Source organism: Siniperca chuatsi, linkage group LG24, assembly GCF_020085105.1.
Source record: "Siniperca chuatsi isolate FFG_IHB_CAS linkage group LG24, ASM2008510v1, whole genome shotgun sequence".
NCBI classification, from domain to species: Eukaryota; Metazoa; Chordata; class Actinopteri; order Centrarchiformes; family Sinipercidae; genus Siniperca; species Siniperca chuatsi.
The window spans coordinates 3,063,232-3,083,810 of record NC_058065.1 but is presented as its reverse complement, the minus strand read 5'-3'; the positions used below and the strand labels follow the sequence as shown (position 1 = coordinate 3,083,810).

General features: G+C 41.8%; 1 protein-coding gene across 10 annotated transcripts in view; it reads left to right on the top strand.

Moving 5' to 3' along the window:
* The first annotated feature begins 94 nt into the window (after nt 1-94).
* LOC122871838 (protein Shroom2-like) overlaps nt 95-20,579 on the top strand; it is a 29,444-nt gene continuing 8,959 nt past the window's right edge. The window contains exons 1-6 of one of the 10 annotated variants that reach the window (XM_044187263.1): nt 95-633; nt 1,373-1,626; nt 4,658-4,806; nt 5,434-5,631; nt 17,830-17,952; nt 18,201-20,502. In XM_044187263.1, coding sequence (XP_044043198.1) covers nt 1,414-1,626; nt 4,658-4,806; nt 5,434-5,631; nt 17,830-17,952; nt 18,201-20,502 — 2,985 coding nt within the window. In that variant the 5' untranslated portion in view covers nt 95-633; nt 1,373-1,413. The other 9 variants (XM_044187264.1, XM_044187266.1, XM_044187268.1 and 6 more) reach the window with 9 other exon arrangements.

Genomic DNA, 20,579 nt, shown 5'->3' with positions numbered 1-20,579 from the left:
GCCCACCGCACGAGACAAAACATACCTCAAAGCCCGTTTCGATGAAACATGTCGTTCAACCCGGAAACCCTGGATTTGCGTAAACTCTCGCGGTGTTTACGCAAATGCGTCAAAGTAAATATATAAACACTGCTGTGATCATCTGACACAACAAAACAAATGTTGGACAGATGTTGCAGCTGCGCCACGTTTCCCATTTCTTTGACGCTTTAAGCTCAGAAGGATATCTCATTTCGTTTATTTTTGATTTTATTTTATTATTGCAGAACTTACAAACAAACATGGCAACATATAATCCACGTCTCCAGTGTAGAGATATATAGAAAACGCTCCTAATAAAAATATAGTTCTCATTTCGTTAAAAGCCTGGTGCCTCTCCTCTCCTCGTGTCTCTTCCTCACCTCCTCCTCCTCCTCTCGCATCTCTGCTGGGAGGGACGACGACGCGAGGAGGTCCAAACTGAGATGTCATGGCTGCTCTCAAAGGACGAAGAGGGTAAAACTTGAAACGAGGAACTTTAAAATGTTCCAGGTGAGGCAGAGCGCGCGCCCTCACCTGCCGGATCTTTACTTTTCGTGTTGATCCGTCTGGGAGGTTTGTCGAGAGCTTCGGTGCAGAGATCAGCATTTTCAAGTAAGTTAAAGGTCATGCAGATCAATAAAACCGTATCAGATATTAACGTTTCTTGAGGGAGTTATGTTTTATCATATATATCTGCTGTTAACATACATCATGACATTTGTACAGTTGGTAACTTAATTAAAAAGTATCACATTACAATAGCTTGTCTAATTGTTCCTCATCAAATATATTAATCGATAACAGCCAAATTAATCATCAAAATATACAAACTAATCACATTATACTATAACAGTTTCAAATCTTACATAGTCACGAGGTATTTTTAAGTCTTCCTAACTATTTTTCCAAACCCTATACAGCATTTAAATTAAGGCTGCAACTAATCATTATTTTCATTATTGATTGATCTTCTCCATTAATATTGTTTAAATGTCAAACAGTAGTCAAAGCTGACATATTCAGATCACTTGTTTTGTCCAACCAACGGTCCAAAACCTAAAGATATTCAGTTTGATATCATTTTAGGCTAAGAAAACAAGCGAATATTCATGTTTGAGAAGCTGAAACAAAGATCTTTTGGCATCAGTTGATTAGAAAAATAGTTGCAGATCAATTTTCTGACAATCAGCTAATAATTACAGTTCTAATTTTGATGATATTCCCATGTCATAGTTCGAGGACATAGCTGGTTTATATGGCATTCATTCGTATATTAGTAAAGCATCCATCTGAAATCAATTGTAATATAATTATTGGCGTCTCGGCCACATAAATGCTCTTCTCCTCTCAGAGTGTGGTGATGTTGATGGAGCCCACTGAACCGGAGGCATCATGGACGCCGCGGACTACAGAGACGACCTGAGAGTTTCAGCTGGAAGGATGAGGTGGTGGAGGGAGGTGGACATGTGGAGAGAGAGGCAGCAGAGGAAAGAGGAGGAGGAGGAGGTCGGAGAGCTGGTGGAGGTGCTGCTCCGAGGCAAAGCACCCTGGGGCTTCACCCTGAGGGGAGGCACCGAGCACCGAGAGCCTCTGGTCATCACAAAGGTAACGTAATCGCTTTGTATTGGTACCGAAACTCAGGTACCTGAAATCTCAATGTTGTTTTCTTAATTAATGGTTTTGTCTATAAAATGTCGGAAAATATTTAAAAATGCGCCTTATTATTTTCCAGAGCCCAAAAAGACGCCATCAGATGTCTTGTTTTATCCGACCAAAACCCAAAGATGTTCAGTTTACTCTAATATATGACAAAGAAAAGCATCAAACCCGCGCATTATAGAAGCTGGAACCAGAGAATATTTGGCATTTGTGTTGGAAAAATTATTAAACAATTATCAAAATAGCTGCTGATTAATATTCTGGCGATCAACTTTTCAATTAATTTGATTGTTTCCGCCCTAGAAATGCCAAAGATACAGTTTTACATTTGCATCAAGGTGGCAGAAAACTCAAACGAGGCACAGGCAGAGGCTAGTCTTTTTAATAATGCAACAGTGAGACATATATCTTTAAGTTTACCAATCATGCAGCAAGCGAAATATAAGATTCTGTGGTGATTTGTGCTGCAGGTTTCAGTTAGGCTTATGGTGCAGAATTCAAGATCTTTCATCAGTGTCTGAAATATTGAATTAGTGCCAAAATATGTCGTCCCTCCGAGTCTCGTTTTGGACGCCACCGATGTGTGAGATGTTACACTTCAGGGTAAAATTTTGAACTCTAATCATAGCGCTCCAGTTAGGTCAGTCAACTGGAGCAGCAGGATATAGGTTCAAAAAAACGAATTAGAAAGGATTTGAAAGAGCATTTAATTTGAACTCCGGTTTTTACGTGAATCCAGGTGTAAATGTGTTGAATGTATGGAAGATGAACCCTGATTAAAGATACAGTTTATCTGCCACAATCCTGGCAGTGTTAATGCTTTTCTCTGTCTTCTGAGCTCCCGAGGATTATATAAGGATCATACTGTAAATTCAGTATGTAACGCAACGTCCAGCAGATACCAGGAACCCTGCACCGCCAGCTACCTCGGGTTACAGGCGGTGCAGGATTTAATTTTTAATCAGAGCTCTCAGGTTGCCGGCCACCACAGGCGCTCCTGGACGATGAGGATGAAATAATATCCTAAGTTAAACATCCACCTTTAAAAGATGCCTGAGAAATAGAAATTGTTGTTGTATCTCACCTTTCTGGGTTTGTTTTCTTGTTTTATTGGCTGGTTTTAATTTCATCACCTGACACATAGCACATCTCTGGCTACTGTTGGCCAAAGGGACTTGTAATAAAATAATAACAAGACTGTAAGTCTATAGCAATGGCAGCGCCCCCTGAGGCTGTAACTCTCATTACACAGCCGCAAACAAAACTGCTGGATGGATGAAAGACATCTTTACAACTAGAAATGTAGATTTTGTCCAGAGGATGGGTCAGAGGTTGTTCCCTAAATCAAAAAAGTGTATCCTGTGTACGGTGGCCATTTCAGGACATTTCAGACCCAGTTCTATACTGTCAGACTTGGCTCATTAGCATAATGCTAATGTTTACATCAGTGTTAACAGCTATTATGTTAACATGTAGTATGTTAGCATACTAACATGCTAAATGCTAGTGGTAAAATACATGTATATTACTACTAGCATGTAGCCCACATGTGTAACGATTAGCATTTAGCATCCTAAAGGTGCTTTCCCAACTTCTCCCTGTACATTTATGAATGGGAGTCATAAAGTCTGTGGACGAGCGCAAATTTTGTCAAACTTGTGTGGATGCGTCTGCTCGCGTCTTTGCATGGACTGTATATGCAATTGTGCCGCCAATAAAATCTGCTTTGTGTTCTGCTCTGTCTGACCACTTCTAAACATTTTAAATGCTAGTAATATACATGCTAGCATCTCCAACACGCTTGCATTACATTATGTACTAAATGTTAGTATGTCAGTACAGAAACGCTTGTCATTCAAACAAACACACAACCGCGCACAAAACTTTTTGCATTAAAGGTTCAGTGTGTAAGATTTAGGGGGCTCTATTTGCAGAATATGGTGATAAGATTTATAAGTATGTTTTCATTAGTGTATAATTACCTGAAAATAAGAATTGTTGTGTTTTTCTTACCTTAGAATTAGCCGTTTTTGTTACCTTAGAATTAGCCGTTTTTATCTACAGAGGGAGCGGGTCCCCTTGCCCGGAGTCCGCCATATTGCACCGCCATGTTTCTACAGTAGCCCAGAACAGACAAACCTGTTTAACACTGGCTCTAGAGAGGGCCTTTCACGTTTTTCCTAAGTTTCGCGGCCACCGTAGTTTCTCCTACACGCTTGGAAGGGGAGGGCGAGGCGAGCGGTGTTCAAATGGTTGCAAACTGCAACTTCACCGCTAGATGCCACTAAATCCTCCACACGGCACCATTTTCTTTTAATGAAATAGTAATTTTTGAATCACCACCAAGATTAAAAGTTAATTTAGATATTAAAGTCACGCGTCTAAAGCTTAATATGACGTAAACACAATATGTGTGCGGGGTTTAGTTACAAGAGGGATTTAAATAAAATCCTTTATATATGATTGGACCGCTCAAAAGGGGGCGTAGGACTGTTCACCTCCACCCACACTCATATTTTTAGATCAGGAAGAGGACGATAAGTGTCAAATGAATAAAGTAAACCTCAGTCACATTCTACTATGATATAGCTCTGCTAGCTACCCACTAGCTAATGGTCAGGTGTGTTTTTATATGAATGGGATGGTTAGCTAGCACCCAAAATCACATTTGATTGGATACATTTATGTAACTGTCCCCGAGTTCAAGATGAGTTCTCATAAATATTTGTATATTTTACAGGAAGAGAAAAGAGAGGGATTTTGTTCTTTGTTCGTTGTCCTTCGAAATCCACATCCCAGCAGCCATTAAAAAAAACAGCAGAAGACTTGCTGTAACCCTTACCTGCCAACACATAATATGTAAACACAAATAAACATAAAAACATCAAAGAACAAACAAAACCCAAGACCCACAGGCAGCCATTAGATCAAGTGCAGCGTACGGTGATTTGGTTGTGATGTCTGTTTGTGTGTTCAGGTGGAGGAGGGCAGCATGGCGGCTGCAGTCTGTCTCCAGGCCGGTGATGAAATGGTGAGCGTGAACGCCGTTCCCCTCAGCGGCTCCCGTCAGGAGGCCATCTGTCTGGTGAAGAGCTCTCATAAGACCTTGACCCTGGTGGTCCGAAGGTACCATAGCAGCAGATATCTTGAGTTTGTGTACCAATACTAAAACTTTTTTATAATACCTTAGTTTGATATATATATTTCACCGCTGGAAAGATGGTGTTCTCATAAAACTGGGCTGTCCATGTAGAGAGACGCAAATATTTTTTAAATTGGTGCTACATGACCAGAGAAAACAGAGAAAAAGGAGCTGTGGTATTCCCTTTTGCTCAAAAGGTAGAAAACCTACAACAACCACAATGCACTGGGCCCGTTGCCGTAACAAACTGGGGCAGTGTATGTGCTAAGAAAAAAGTGTATTGTGTGTTTTCACACGTTGCCATGCTAGTAACAAAACACTGTCGCTGTCGCACTTACTCCACGCTCAGACGTCCGTTTCGCCCCGCTGGCTTTGTTGTTTTTTTTCTGAAGTACGTCTCAAGCACTCCCCTGTCTACATGTGGCCCAAAGCTTTGGTGTAGCGCACAGCTACTAGACGTCCGTTAACCACTGGTGCACATTTACCACCAGTTGTCCCTGGCACGGGGCAGCGCCATTCGCCGTAATTCTTCCGCACTGGCTCAGTTAAGTAGCCACGAATGTCTGATTCCAGCATTACACTGTTAAAATCGTTTTCTTCCGTATCTACAGGAACATTGCCTTCTGCCAGTGGTTGTTCCAGCCAGCTGATTTTGGAGAGGGTGACTCTCGATCCGACAGTCCGTGGAGGCGGGCATACAAAAATGCAGAAGTACGGTCTGTAGTTCGAACAACGGCCCTAGAGCCGCGTCATCTGGTGGACTTTTGCCGGCAAATGAACGGGGAGCTCTGGGTGCAGGCAACGTGGAGGGAAGTTAACCAGTGTTCATTTGCATTTACTACCAACGTTGTAACAAAAAGGTTCGCTTTAACACTAGCAGTGAACAAGAACTTACATAAAATAGTCTAAAATTGGCAAAATTCTGATCAAACAAGTAAACAAGATTATAAATCTGACCAGACATTTTATGCAACCTTTCGGTGCTTTATCAACAGTTTTCAATACTCAAAACTTTCTGTCAGTACCAAAAAAGTATTGAGGTTTGAAACCCTATTCATGGTTCGCATGTAGTTTGTTTGTTGGTTTTGCATCAGTAAAAGTAACTGTTTTGGATGAACAAGCACCCAGTCATTAGGAGGTCAGAGGTCAAAGCCACAGTTCCCTGACAAAAGATGAACTTAACAACGCATTTTGGTGACCTGCATCTAAAGAAGAGGAACTCATAAGCACATTGTGTCCTGAAAATCCTAAAATCCCATCATGTTTCTTCACCAACCATTCCTTTCTCTTATTAAGGGAAGCTCGGCTGAGGCAGACCCAGCCTGACAGCCTTACACATGGGCCTCTCGCTGCTCGTTTGCCCCTGAGGGTTAACAAAAGCGGGTATTGTGGAGGCAGTCGAGCTCCAGCCAACGCTGTTATTTCAGAGTGCAGATAATGACTCCTAAATGAGACAGAAAGGAGTCCCCTCTGTCAGCTGGTATGACTCTGACCCACCAAACCTCAGCAGCCTCAAACCAGCGTGACTCTACTTGTGGTCCTGGGAGACAGGAAGGGTCGACCTTTAGCCCAGTTCAAAATGTTCACGAACAGGGGTTAGTTATATGGATACTGACAGAGTAAACTAAACTTTAAACATGATTTACTTTCTCCCGTTAATAGTTATTTCTAGTCATTTATCTCTGGTTCCAGCTTCTCCAATGTAAGGATTTGCTGCTTTTCTCTTTTTTTATATCAGTGGAAACTAAATATTTTTGGATTTGAGCCTGTTTGTCGGACAAAATAAGACATTTAAAGATGTCACCTTAGGCTCTGGGAGCTTTTTTCACTGACATTTTATAGACTAACGATTAATTAATCATAAAAATAATCTACAGATTAGTCGATAACCACAAGAACCAGTATTTGCAGTGAGCAACATCAAGTCAACAAGCAGGTGTGGAGCATATTTATTCAGTTACAATTATGTGTATTTGAATGTTTATGGCATAGGATGTTAATATTTTGTGCATGTGCTGCTCCAGACTCTCCACAAAAGGTATCTGGTCTTATGATTTCATTCTTTTCCTGTTTTTCATGATTGATTTTGGTATATTTTATCTTGTTCATGGTAACTTTTGGAACCATCAATCACCAAATAACTGGAACTAAAACAAGCTGCTCCACACCTGCTGCTTGTTGTCTTGATGACATCTTAAAACCAGGTGCGTCCTGTTGCTCTGTTTGGCTCCAGTGCAGGAGATTCTGCACCGTGTGTTTAATTGGTTGTCCGGCAACGAGATTATGGCAATTTTTGTCATTGACCCATAAGTAACTGATCTGTTATATCTTCTAATCTTAAAGTTTGTCTGACAATCCACAGTGAAAACTTTTAGCAGCTTTCTTAAGTGCTGTTTGGTTTGGGGGGGTTTGAAAAATTATACAGTACATTCATGGTTAAAAACCCCGCAGATGGAGCAGTCATGGGGTCCATTTTGCAATACAAACCTTTACTTTCAAACTATTTAGCTGATCAGGGTACTAGTACCAACTTTGGCAACAGCATGTCAGTGTTCCACATCTTCTGTATATATTATATATTATAATATTTTTGCACCAGTTTGGCACGTCTAAGTGTCCAGAGGCAGATAACGATCCCCTGATGGATTTAGCTCCACCCTGTGGAGGCTTGAGTTCATTATGTATATGTTTGTGTGACCAAATATTCCCACAATAATACTAAAATGCAAGAAATCCCCCAGTAGGGGAGGGTATTTTGGTTGTTACTCCCTTTTAAACAACTTAATTCTGAATTTTTTTCCAGGTTGGGTCAAAATGATTGATCATTTTCCAGGTATGCCTCAAATATCTTATATATTAATATATAAATATTCCATTAAAATTTTGTATTTACCTTTTTTACTTTTTAAGAAAATGAAGTTTTTGTATTATTACCCCAGTTTTCCATAAATGGCTCAAAAAATGACGTATGCATTTCCTATGGAAGTTTATAGGGTGTTCTGTCAGGTATATACAGTATTCATTCATTCGCTTTACCACTCACTTAAATAGAGTACCTGCTCTATAGCTAGCTAACATTAGCTTTCCAGGTAATTTTGGTGTAGACATGGATTGCTGCCGTAACTAAGTCGACATTAAGGGGAAAATTAAGACTTTTAAGAGGTTAAAGAATTACAGAATAATCAACAAATGTTAGCACATACACTCCAAACCAAACATGATATAAAAACATCAACTAGAACATTGACCAGTAAAACAAATCATGAAAAGAAAGTTTATTGTTGATTTATTTCGGGCCTCTCCTACAAGAATAACCTCTGTAGTTGCTTCTTTAAACCCTTTCCACTACATGTGTTCCTGATGTCCTGTCCTGTCAGAATTAAATGCTCATGTGCTCACTGGCAAATGGCAACAGAGTCTTAAAGCCTGAATCCAATTACTAGTTGCAAAGCCACAGGCGTGGGCTCAGCTTTGCAGAGCGGGTCGAGTCAACAGGAGGGAAAGGGTGCGTTTCAGCAACCTGCTTCTGCTGAGGAAACAGTTGATCCGAGCGGGTTTAAAGAGCAAACTCCAGGCTCGTATTGAGAGGGGGAATTTAAAACTCGCCCTGAGAGATCGCTGACTCGCCCTCAGAGCTGCTTCAGTCCAGACGTCCTCCCCTGTTTGCCGGAGGAGTGGTACGGTCCATGTTGCCTAGGTGAGTTGACGCTGCTTAGTGGGATAGGCCATATCAGCAGAGCCCATTGTTTTCAGGGGCTTTGGCTACTCCAACAAGCACAGAGTGGGCGCTCGTGTATGCTTTTCTTTACTCTCTCTGGACATGTTTGGATTTTAGAAGATAAAGAGAAGATTTACACTCCCAGGTACTTCCTCTTTCCCTCCACTTCTTTCTCCACGTCTTTTGTTCTTCTTTTTCTGTATTTCATCTCCTCTGATTCAGTCATTTGGTTTCCTGACAAGTGGGATTAGATCAGGAAGCGGTGAACGAGTGAGATAACGGCAGGTTTTCTTCATCTAGATGACACATAAGGGTCGAGAGGCAGTGACCCGCTGTCCCAAAGGATCAGCTGTAAGTTTACAAAAAAAACCTGAGCGACTGCTTGAAGGGGAAAAGGGAAACTGATGACACAAGTCAAAGTAAATCTTTGCATGTGTCTAACTGATTCGTCAGCTTCAGCAGAGATGCTCAGTGTGAATTTACAAAGCAAATTACTTGTTAAATCAGTGTTACAGCTCTTAAACCTGTTGTCCCTCTCACACACAGGCAAAAAGCAGCTGACGGTTAACTACAGATATTAAGCATTTTCAGAGTTTCTTTCATTCGTTCACATAATGTCCACGAGCAAGTGTTTTTTGACCCTCTGCTCAACAATATATTTATCTGCCGCGGTTTACAGGACATTTTACCAGCATTATTGGCCTAAAACAAAGAGGAATCCTTTTATTCACAGACTAGAAAGCATGTAGAGGAAACTTTTACATGTATTTTTTTGTTAATAATAGAAAACCTTTTAATTCTGCATCTGGATCCTGGAGTTATGGGATGTATGTGCCAGATAACTTCCCCCCTTCAAGTAAGTGCAGCAGTTCATGAGAAAACAGGCCATTTTTGAACATTATCATCACTATTTCACTATGCTGAGAAACCCTTTTTAATTCTAAAAGTATGCTCCAAAATCTTGTCATTAATACAAAAACACACACAAAAAAAAACATTTAGCGAGTCACCATCAGGGTTCGTCTCATATGTACCTTTAAAGGCTAATGTTGCGAGTAAATATTTGATATCCTTTAATCCGAGTTCATTAAAGGGTCCGTTCAGCCAAAACACAAACATATTTCCCGACTTTTTCCTGTCTTACTAACTTCTTACTCCTACATAATGCAAAAGAAAATGAATGTCAGTGTTTTCTCTGGAATTTTATTTCAGTTTTATTCTCAACAGAGTGGAAAAGCCCGGCATTTTGGCAGGAAAACCAGCCATTAACAAACAGTAGCTACATTTAAGTTTGTGTTATCAGCTCTTTCATACAGGGTGACCCCCTATAGGTCATATTAACAGCTGGGTGGATGAGCAATGAGTAAACAAATCTATGAGAGCTAAAATGTCCTTAATGGGTATTACTAGAGCTGAAATTAATAACCGATTAGTCGATCGACAGATAAATATTTCATCATTTATTAAGAAAAAATGTCAAATTCACATGTTCCAGCTTCTCAAATGTAAATATTTGCAGTTTTTTATGATAGTAAACTGAATATCTTTGCGCTTTGGACTGTTGGTCGGACAAAGAAAGCTGCTGAAATATGTCAACTTGGGCTTTTGGAAATTGTGACGGGCATTTTTCACTGTTTTCTGACATTTTATTAATCGGCAGATTAATCGTTAATGAAAATAATTGTTAGTTGCTGCCTTTAGTTTTTACAGACTGTTGTGGTGAAGTGGACGGTTATATGAAAAAGCTCATTATTGGCCTGATATCAGTATAGATTTTGTGAGAACAGAGCCAGATGTTCCAGATGTTGGTCATCTTCAGGTTTGCATTGTGTCAAAGTTTGTACTTTTCTCTCCAGTCCATGTAATTCTCCCCCTTTTTATTTTTTATTTTTTTGTTGCCGGTGCAGGCAGTGACACACCGATAAGCCCAGCTGTGATGACGCTGGCACTTTGTATTGTGTCGTCGTGTTTAGAGCTCAGCGGGGCGAGATCGGCCCCACAGGCGGCGGCGGCGGCTGCTGCTGCTGCTGGCGGCTGTCTGGGCTCCAACACCAGCAAGCTGGTGAATCAGCAAGATGTGTCGCCAGTGAGCTGTGTGATAGGAGCTGGGAATGAAAAGGCGAGGGAGTGATAGATGGTTAGGAAAGGAAAGGGTGGTGATGTAAACCATTATTGTTGAAAGGTAAACACCACCAGACTTAATAAGTCAGTCATCTAACTTGTGAAGCATTTCCCCATCGAGATATCTCACTGCACATCAGTTAATGTCTTACTGAACATCACTTTTGTTCTAAAAGGACGTAGGTTTGTTTATAGATTATTAGTTTTTTCTTATTGTGATATATGACCACAGGAACACCTGTCCCTAAAATAAAACAGCTGGATACACAGGTGTTTTAGTCAGTGATCAATCTAAATGGAAGATACTAAGACATGATAGTTTAGTTGTTGTCAGCCATTAGATGAACATAAAAGTCTAACACCTGGTTGAGTTAGAAGTGACTTTGTAATATCAATATAGTGGTATATATATAAAAAATGTATTGAGAAACTGTTAATGGATAATATAACTAGACAAGTATGTCTGTTTTTGGCCAATCCAGCAAATTAAATACCTGAGAAATCAAGGTACTTTATCCAATTGATCCAGAAATCATATAAAAATCTAAAATTGCCTTGAAGCAGTCCTGCTCATTGATTTTGTAACATTTGCAAATGTGTTGTTGTATCTTGAAACAACCACAGATATTGGATAGCCAAAATATGTGATCGTCAGCGTGTGAAATATGAACAGTCTCAGGGATTTTTAAACCACTTAAAACCTACAAAAATAAACTTTTGGGGGTTCCCAAATGTTCATAATTAATAAGGGTATGGTATGTCACACTCTACAGATGGCCTTTACGCTTAGTTTTTCAAGATATTTATTTTCCTCTCATTATTACAGCTCTCCTCATTCATAGCAGCCACATGTTGGTGTGTAACATCAAGGCAAGTTTATTTATATAGCACACTGCAACATAAAAGCAACATGGGGCAATAAAAAAAATACATTTAAATACAATTTAAAAAGAGTTTAAATAGAAAATAAAAGATTAAACAGGAGAGTAAAAGTTACAGTGTAAGAAATGAATCGTCATTTGATTTGATAAACGGCAGCGGCAAACAGAAAAGTCTTCAGCCTCGATTTAAAAGAAATGCATCAGTGCGTACCCTCTATTCAGACCCCTAAGTTACAAGCCGTTCTCATAAATTTTGGTTGCCTCATTTCTTAAGTGGCTGAACCAAATTTCACAAGCATTTTGGGTGATTTAAGGTCCATTGACGGAGATTTAATAAGACCTAAAATAACACCTCGACTCCACTCCTCTACAGAATGATTGAGTGGATAATATGAACAGTAACTTCCCTTCAAACACACATGATTTGTATTTTAAAGTCTCACAGATTGCAGCCTCTCCTCCCCAGTGGAGGAGTTTCTTCACGGTGGAGCCGTCTCTCAGTATCTGCCTCCCTCATTCCCCTCAGTCTGAAGTTGGCTGGTATCTCTCAAAACAGACGTGGGCCCGGGCCAGACATTCCTGTCTGTGCTATGTTTCCCGACAAGGACACCGAAGCAGATCTTCAACAGAAAAACGGGGTTGTGAAATATAGTCGTGATGGAATGTGCGTCGAACAGAAGTATCACATATGAGGCCGATAACGGGCCAAAACCAGTATGGGTATCAGTTTCCCCAGTTAATAAATCAAACATGAGAGCCACTTGTTTTTTCTAGTGTTTCACTGAGGCGGTCAATAGATCTTTTTTCCCAGTAAGCTGTTAGATATCTAGGTTGAAATTGGGCTACATTTGGTTGAAAAAGTGCTGCATCTACCACTTTAAAGGTATAATATGTAACTTTTCTGCATTAAAATGTCTAAAAAAAACGACCAGACTTATGTAAATATCACATATGAGGCCGATAACAGGCCAAAACCAGTATGAGTATCAGTTTTAATAAACGTCAAAAATCAAACACGATACGTAAGTACAGCGAACGTGACTAAACATAATGGGAATAAAACTTTTAACACGTGAAGCATGATTTCTGCCTGAGTCACGTAAGATACATTTTCATCAGCAATGGCGGTTGTTTAACAATGAAGACAACAACTCCCATGATCCCACGCTGCTTAACGACGTCATCAAACTACGTCTTTTGTTATTGTTTTGGTGTGAGCAGCAGAAATTACAAAACTGTGCGTAAAAACTCAAAACAAATATAGGATTTTTTGTTTTTATTTGATCTTTTTGGTTCACCAGGATGGTCTCTTGAGACCGGGATCAACCCTTTGCTGGATGAACTCCTTGCCAAAATTGCAGCACAGTTTTCACAACATAATAAAAAAATAGAGTACAAAACAGAATTATCGTAAGTCATAATAAACTTTAAACAAGAAGCAATAAGGCTGGTTGCTGCACTGGCATGAACAAATATTTACACCCATTATGTACTTTGTACTATCAGATTTCATGAATATGAACATGTAATATATCGATAGATTAGACTCCTGTTTTAGAGCGTGGCTCTAGGGATGGCAATGTTGGTCAGTTGGTCGTCCACCACTTTGGTCCAGACGGAAATATCTCAAAAACTATTGGATGGATTGCTATGAAATTTAGCACAGGTAATGAATTCTACCGACTTTGGTGATGACTTTTCCTCTAGCGCCATCATCAGGTCAAACTTTCACTTTATGACTAAATACATGCAAAACTAATGACATTCCCATCAGCCTCAGCTGTACTTTGCGTTTAGTGCTAATTTTAGGGTGCTAACACGCTAAACTAAGATGGTGAACATGGTAAACATTATAATGGTTAAACATTAGCATGTTAGCATCATTGTGAGCATGTTAGCATTTAGTACAGCCTCACAGAGCCGCTAGCACGGCTGGAGACTCTTAGTCTAGTTTGTGTCCAAGTTCGTCGCAATGGTCTAACAACGAAAAATAGTTTGTTTTAATTTAGGTGGAGTTAAAAGTTTAAATTTGGTTTTAGAAAAATCTTTTCTTAATCCACTTTACTGTAACTGCCTTGTTTGAAAAATGTTGGCTCATGAACAGCCAGTGCTAGTTTTTGGCAGAAAAAATATGTTACTTTTCTTTCTACCTCGTGACAAACAGTGAGCGGTTGTGGTGTATACGTCCCATTGATTCCCCTTTCCCAGCAGCCCCAGAGGCTCTGCAGGCCCAGCCACTTAAAGCCCAAACACTAGATTACAACAAGGACACTGGGACAATAACTCCTCCCCCTCGTCTCAAATCCCCCTTTTATAATCCCAAAGGAAATCTCCTCCGCAGCACAAGGTGGAGTGTGTTTGTATGTGTGGTCATACTAGGAGGAGGAGGAGGGGGACAGCAGCTCTTCAGTCATGGACTTCCCAGATTCCTCAGAGCTCTCGTCTCTGTCAGACTGGTGGGAGTTGTGGTGTCAAAGTGCGACTGTTTTTCCTGTCGAGAAGCGTTTTTGAAGGAGTCGGCTGTGGGGAAGTAAAGTGGAAGTGTCCCTTTTTGAACCGGAACTGGTGTAGACCACAAAGAGAACTTGCACACAAATAAAACTCAAAACTATTTGAGGTAAGTTACCATGTTTTGTTGTCATGTTTTGTTGCTTCATTTCACTTAATTTCATTAAGAGACACCCAAGCAAGTCGGTTTACACTGCAAAAGTCTCCTTATCATTTTTGTCTGTTTTTATAACACAGGTGAAAAAAATGCGTCAGTCCGGATATTTTAATAACCCCTGCAAGGATTTGTCATTTTTATCAATACTTATGTCTTGTTTTGTCCGAGCAACAGTCCAAAACCCAAAGATATTCAAGTTACAAAGACATAAAACAGCGAAAAGCAGCAAATCCTCACTTTTGAGAAGCCAGAACCAGAGAATGTGTGGCTGATTCATTTTCTGTTGATCCGCTAATCGTTTCAGTACTACCCAGGATATTATAGATACAGATTATACAGATATTGCGTCATAATTATCAGTCTTTGTGTGCGTTTTTAAGACACACATGGAAGCTTTATTGATGCTATGGATGTGGTAGTAGCCAACTGGGTCAGCTGTGAATGAACTCGGCCTTAGTTTGGCTCGTATATCCTGGGAGAGAACGGTGGCGTCTCCTCCCCTCTGGAATATCTGTGACAGACCAGCTGTATCCCCTGACAATAGACCCTCCGCGCTTTAGAAAAAGTGACATTTGCATTTCTATTGTGCAGGAGTTTGTTTGGAGGCAACGCGACTCTCACTTTGCGTGTCACATTGAGCAGAGGGAGGGAAGGTTTTTAAGTTAAAGCAACAGTTTGGGAAGTTTGTGATTAAACACCGATGTCCACTTCATTAAAGGCCCCATTTGCTGATCCATACATTTGCTGTTGTAGCCTTTTCCTACATTTTTGGTTTGTTTGGAATATACAAAAGAAAAAGAGCTGTGTAGATCTTTGGTTTATAGCCGGAGAAATAAGTGGGAGATCCTTCAATCCCGACAAGGTGCATTCAAGCTTCAAAGGTTGGAAAATCATGGATGCCTGCAGAAATGTTTGGCTGTTCACGAGCACCAGAAGCTTTAATTTGTACAGTTTTATCCTGCTAAAGTTACTGTAATGGTAAACTGATGCTTATTTTAAAAAACGTGCTGAAAATCAAACTGGAGTTCATGGGAAGGTTCCTGGAAAGCACTATGTAATCTGGGACGAACTAAAGGGAAAATGATGACAGTGCTCATTTGGTACACCTCCAATTAATGAGTGTTTTAGTCAGGGACCGCAGGTCAGCTGAACACGCAAAAATGTAAGAATCTTTGACCTTTGCTGTGCTTTCTTTCTTTCCCTTAGTTTTATGTGACTTTTTACTTTGTTTTTCTGTTTATTGTAACGAGAATAAAAGTCTTAATATCAAAACAAACCACAACACCTCGACAGGATTAGTACAGAGTATAGCTGTACTGTCCCCCCTGAGGGATCACACGCAACAAACCAGCGACAGTAAAGAAATCAGAGCCAGGTGTAGTGTTGTTAGAAAGTCAGAAACACGGCGTCACGCTTTTCTTTATTCCACTGCAGCGACTGGGAAACTCTCAGACTCCTGGGAGATGGCTAACATAGATGTCCCACTTGAATCGAGGGTAAGGCCTCCTTGCATTCCTTTGCTGAAAGAATGCAGCATCTCCATCATGGCCTGGCAGGGTTAAAGTTTCAGTCAGGGCGACTGAAGTCTCATTTGGCTGACATATTTCACTTTGGTCTGACATTTGAACTTGTGAACTTGGAAAACAATCTTCCCAAATATCAGCACTTTAAATTTTTAAAGAAGACAGTATTTTGTCCCAAACATTCAATTATCACAGTACAGTTTGTCCTTCTAATAGCTTTTATTTTTTATTTTGTACCATTGATGACTTCTTTTCGGTGTGAAACTCAAGCTGCACATTAAAACTTGGAGTGGAAGGTTGGGGTCTAATTTTTCTAAAAGCTAAGCAGCTAAGCTCTGTCCGGGCCATATGGCTGTGACAGATCAGTCTCCCGCTCCTGTTGTGAAAGCCTTTTACAATAAGAGAGGGGTCACAGGTTCCACCCACCAGCCAATATGAAGTTTCCTTGGGCAAGGCACTAAACAGGTATCTGCTTGGACTTCAGACATCATTCTGGGTGAAAGTCCGCTCCATGATTTGGTCCAAAATACAGTCACATTTCAGCATTTAAAAACACAGATTGTCCTTATGAGGCAGCTTATTTCAGTTTGACATTTAACTTCAAGCAGGTGGTCCACCCCCTGCAGTGTTTCTGGAAAGCTGAAAGAGAGATGGGATGCCAGCAAGGTTGCACTGTATGAGGATTAGAAGTCTAGGTTTAAAGAAAAATTAATGACTACTTTGCAGGAAAAGTTCACAGGTAGCCTGGTGGTAGGTTGGTTAGTATTTTAGGCTTAAAATGAGGCAATTTTATTTGGCACAGCTGTCTAACTTACATTAGACTAGTGTAATAGCAAAACCAAGACTGGCCTAACGCTCTCTACCTAGCTCTCAGACTCTCTGGTTTCCTAGTTCTGCTTCAGAAAGAAGAAACACTCAATTTGATAATGTGTTGTTCTGTGTCTTGTCATCTCTTTTGTTAATGTTTGATGTCGGTATGTCCTCCTCCTCTTCTTTTTTCTTCTTCCTTCACTCACCGCCCATCAGGGCTAAAATGGTTGATGTTGTAGCGCCACGCACAATGCCGTCAGAAACCGAGGTTCATGTGGCGAGGAGCTTTCTCACCAAGATTTTGCGAAGCTCTATGAGGTACCGTCAGCCAGCCACGTCCCGTTGTGTTAGCTGGTAGTTTTTGGTGAACCTAAGTGGTCTTTGGTCATTGAGTTTGTATATTGTGCTTTGTGTTTCTTTGTAGTATTTTGCACTGTGTATTACCCTAAGTGTCATGCTTGTTGTCCAAACCAAAACTTCTTTAGTTGTAATTTGTACGTTTGTGTTAATTAATTTGTCTCTGGTTTAATATTGTGTGAAATTCGGGTGAATGATCTACTGAACATGTGTAATTCTTTGCTTTGTCAACATGCTCTCTAGGAAAAACCGCTTCAGGCAAGGGTATGTGCAAGTTTGGTGTGAGCAAAGTGGATAATACAGTAATGTACAGTAATCAGTTTATCTTGCTAGGATTCTTACCACGGTATGGATACTATTATAAGAAGGTATGAGAAATGAATTTGATTGCCAGGGCAGAATTTGCAATTTGCACACAAATATCTAGAAAAATATTGAATATGTCCCAGTACATACATGACTGCAACTGACGTCCCACTGCCAAACTTCTGATGGCATATACTGAACAACAAACCAAATACAAATCCTGTAATGAAATTTAACATTTAAAAAAGTGAAGGAAACCATCCATACCATCATGTTGTTAGCGGATTCTTATTGTGTAAAAATACTGTGAGAAAAACAAATTCACATTTAATACACTTAAGTACTCATAAGTCAGACAACGTCCAATATTTTCTCAAATACTCAATAGTGAGTTTGGATCCATCGAATAGACTCCCTATTGACTTACCATCGTTACATATTGATTTTGTGATCTGACTCTTCATCTGCAAATGTTGCTTTGGTTGTTTGGGTTGCTTGCCCAGGAGATTACATCTCCGGTGTTAAATCATTGCATTTGACATGTAAGATTTTGGAAATCGCAAAATAAGCTGAAATGTCAAATACTCCTTTGCGATTGTGTGTTTTGTTGCCTCTCTACTTTGCAGGAAGAATGATCCAGGCTCGCGGCCCAATTCCTGGCACTCATCCAAGCTGACAGAAGAGGAGTCAGAGCTCGCTAGGAGAGAGGCCACCCCAGCACCAGTCTGGCAGCCAAAACATGAAGCAAGGTGAGTGTTTTAGGTTCGCTTTTAGCTTCTCTGTGTGTTAGAGAGGGCAGAAAATATATTTTATTCATTCGTTAGCCACAAGCCTGATCAAATAGTGCTGGTGGTGTGTGTGTGAAGGATGTTCTTATTTAATCAAAAGTAATTTTTAAGTCACTTCAAGCATAAAGTACCAAAGGTAGCATTATGACATAGCATAACGATAATTCATCAAATTCAAGCATTCATTTTGTTCTGATGTTACACACCAGGCCCAAAGACTCGTCCACTCAAGGGGACCTGGACACCCAGCATCAGCTAACCAGCCAGTTCAGCTCAGTCAACAACATGGAGAGACTGGAGCATCCCTCTCATCCCTACCCACCAGGTCGTCTTTCCCCACCTAAATACATCAGCAACACTGAGCCGCTCTGTGGACCAGGAGGCAAAAGAGAATCCAGGTTCAGCTGTTTCTCTAGTGGCTCCAGCCCTCCTGTTCATGACCCCAGCACATCTGGTAGGAAGGGTACCAACACTGAAAACATTTTCTTCAAGGGCATTCAGAGTGAAGGACCTCAGCAGGCCGAGCGGCCCAGGTACCTGCAGCCGACGCTGGGGAACGGAGGCTGGGAGGGGTCACGGGCCGAGGAGCGGCCTGCCTCTCGGGTCTCCGTTGCAGGGAGATCCAGCATTGGCCCAGTGTGGCAGGTACCAGAAAAGAAGAATTCCCAGTCTCCTCCTCCCCCACCTCCTCCCCTGCGCAGTGACAGTTTTGCCGCCACAAAGGTGTTCCCTTACTCTGAAGGGCCTAGTGGTCCAGCCAAGAGCAAAGGCAGGTCACTCGAAAAACCAACAGAAAATAATGATCAGAATGGCCTCAGATCTCAGCAGGAGAAAACCTCTGAGGCCAGACATAGCTTCAACCCTCTGCCCACCAAAGACTTCCTCCATCCCAACACGGCAGCTGAACACAACCACAACCAGGTGAACCCCAACAAACTCCTCTCCCTGTCCAGCAATGACGTCAGACAGTCTCATTCCACTCAACGAGCTGCCCACCAGAGGCAATACAGTGACGAAAGCCCCCTCTACCTGCAGACCAGGTCAGCTCCCCCCACCAAGATTCAGAGTGTAGGAAGCTACTATCGCAGCCTCCAAGATCTGCCCACAAACCTCTTCAGCCGCAAACATATCCGGCACTCCACAGCATCCATGGCAAGTTCTGCTGCAAACCCAAACCTTGGAAATGGGGGGCACAACAGATACTACGGCCTGGCAAGCAAGCATTTGGTTCAGACTGCTGAGCTCCATGCCAGGCAGGGCAAAGCAGAGGGTCGGAGGGGGGAAACAGAGAAACCACACTGGGTAAACAGCAATGAACCAGGCTGTCCAAGTTCCTTGAAGACAAACATTAAGGCAAAGTACTCTCTACCTCAGTCCCAGATGCCTTACAGTGAAAATAAGGAGCGCAATGGCCATTCCCATCTGGGGAATGGTCTACATTATGACCACCAAACCTCTGAACTTTCCGTTCGAAGCCGCAGCCCAGAGGATGCTGCAAAGAGAGGTGAAGAACACTCTGACATGAAAAGACACTTTCCGACACATCAAAGTAACGATCATAAGGTCAGTCTTTCAAGGCACCAAGACCCATGGGTGCCTCAAGAAGATCACCGAATATCCCCCCTGAAAACCCCACTTCTCCACTCCCTGGCCCAGGAGAGTAGGACTCTGGCTGAGAGGCAACCAGCAGCTATGACCACGGGTGTCATGTCCAGCCAGGATGCTGGTGACCCCATGGCCGTCAGCAGTGGAAAATCAAATCGGCGCAGCGACCGTTATGCCACCACCCTCCGTAATGAGATCCAGCAGAAGCGAGCCCAGCTGCAAAAGAGCCGCAGTGCTGCAACCCTGACATGCGATGCCGAGGATGAGGAGGCAGAGGAGTGGAGATCCACAAAGACTTCTACGTCTTATGGTGTCTCCTTCTCCAACACCTACAAGGACCACCTGAAAGAGGCGCAGGCCAGGGTCCTACAGGCTACCTCCTTTCAGAGACGAGACCTTGGGCCAGAGACGCCTGTAGTTAAAACCTCCAATGAACGCATTAGAGGACGTAAGCGCTTCCCCCTGGCCAAGAGGACGCACTCCTTCTCAGAGCCTGACAAGATAGACAAAGTGGGAGTGGAGGGAGACCCTCAAACAGGGTCTTTTGGAGAGCGGAGGAAGTTCTTTGAGGGCAAACCGGCATTTTCCAGGCCTGTGCTGAAGTCCAGTCAGGATACAAACTTGAACGCAGACCTTGGTGAGACAGGCAAACCCAAAGAGAGAACTCTCCCATCCACAGAACCCAACCTCCTCAGCCCTGGGCATGAACAGGTCTTACTAGAGCAGCAGAGGCTTGGGACCTTCGCTGAGTATCAGGCCACGTGGAGCAAACAGAAGAAGTCAGAGGCCAAGACGCAAGGGAGGTATCACTCAGCGGAGGACATCTTGGATGCAGATGCCGAGGAGAAAGCTGTATGCATCCACGAGAGATCCAGATCTTCTCCCTCTGCAGACTTCTATACACAGGTGAGAAGCCCAGAATATGTGGATATTGAATGATTTAGAAAAGTCTATTCTGTGTGGCAGATTACCTACCGAGTCTG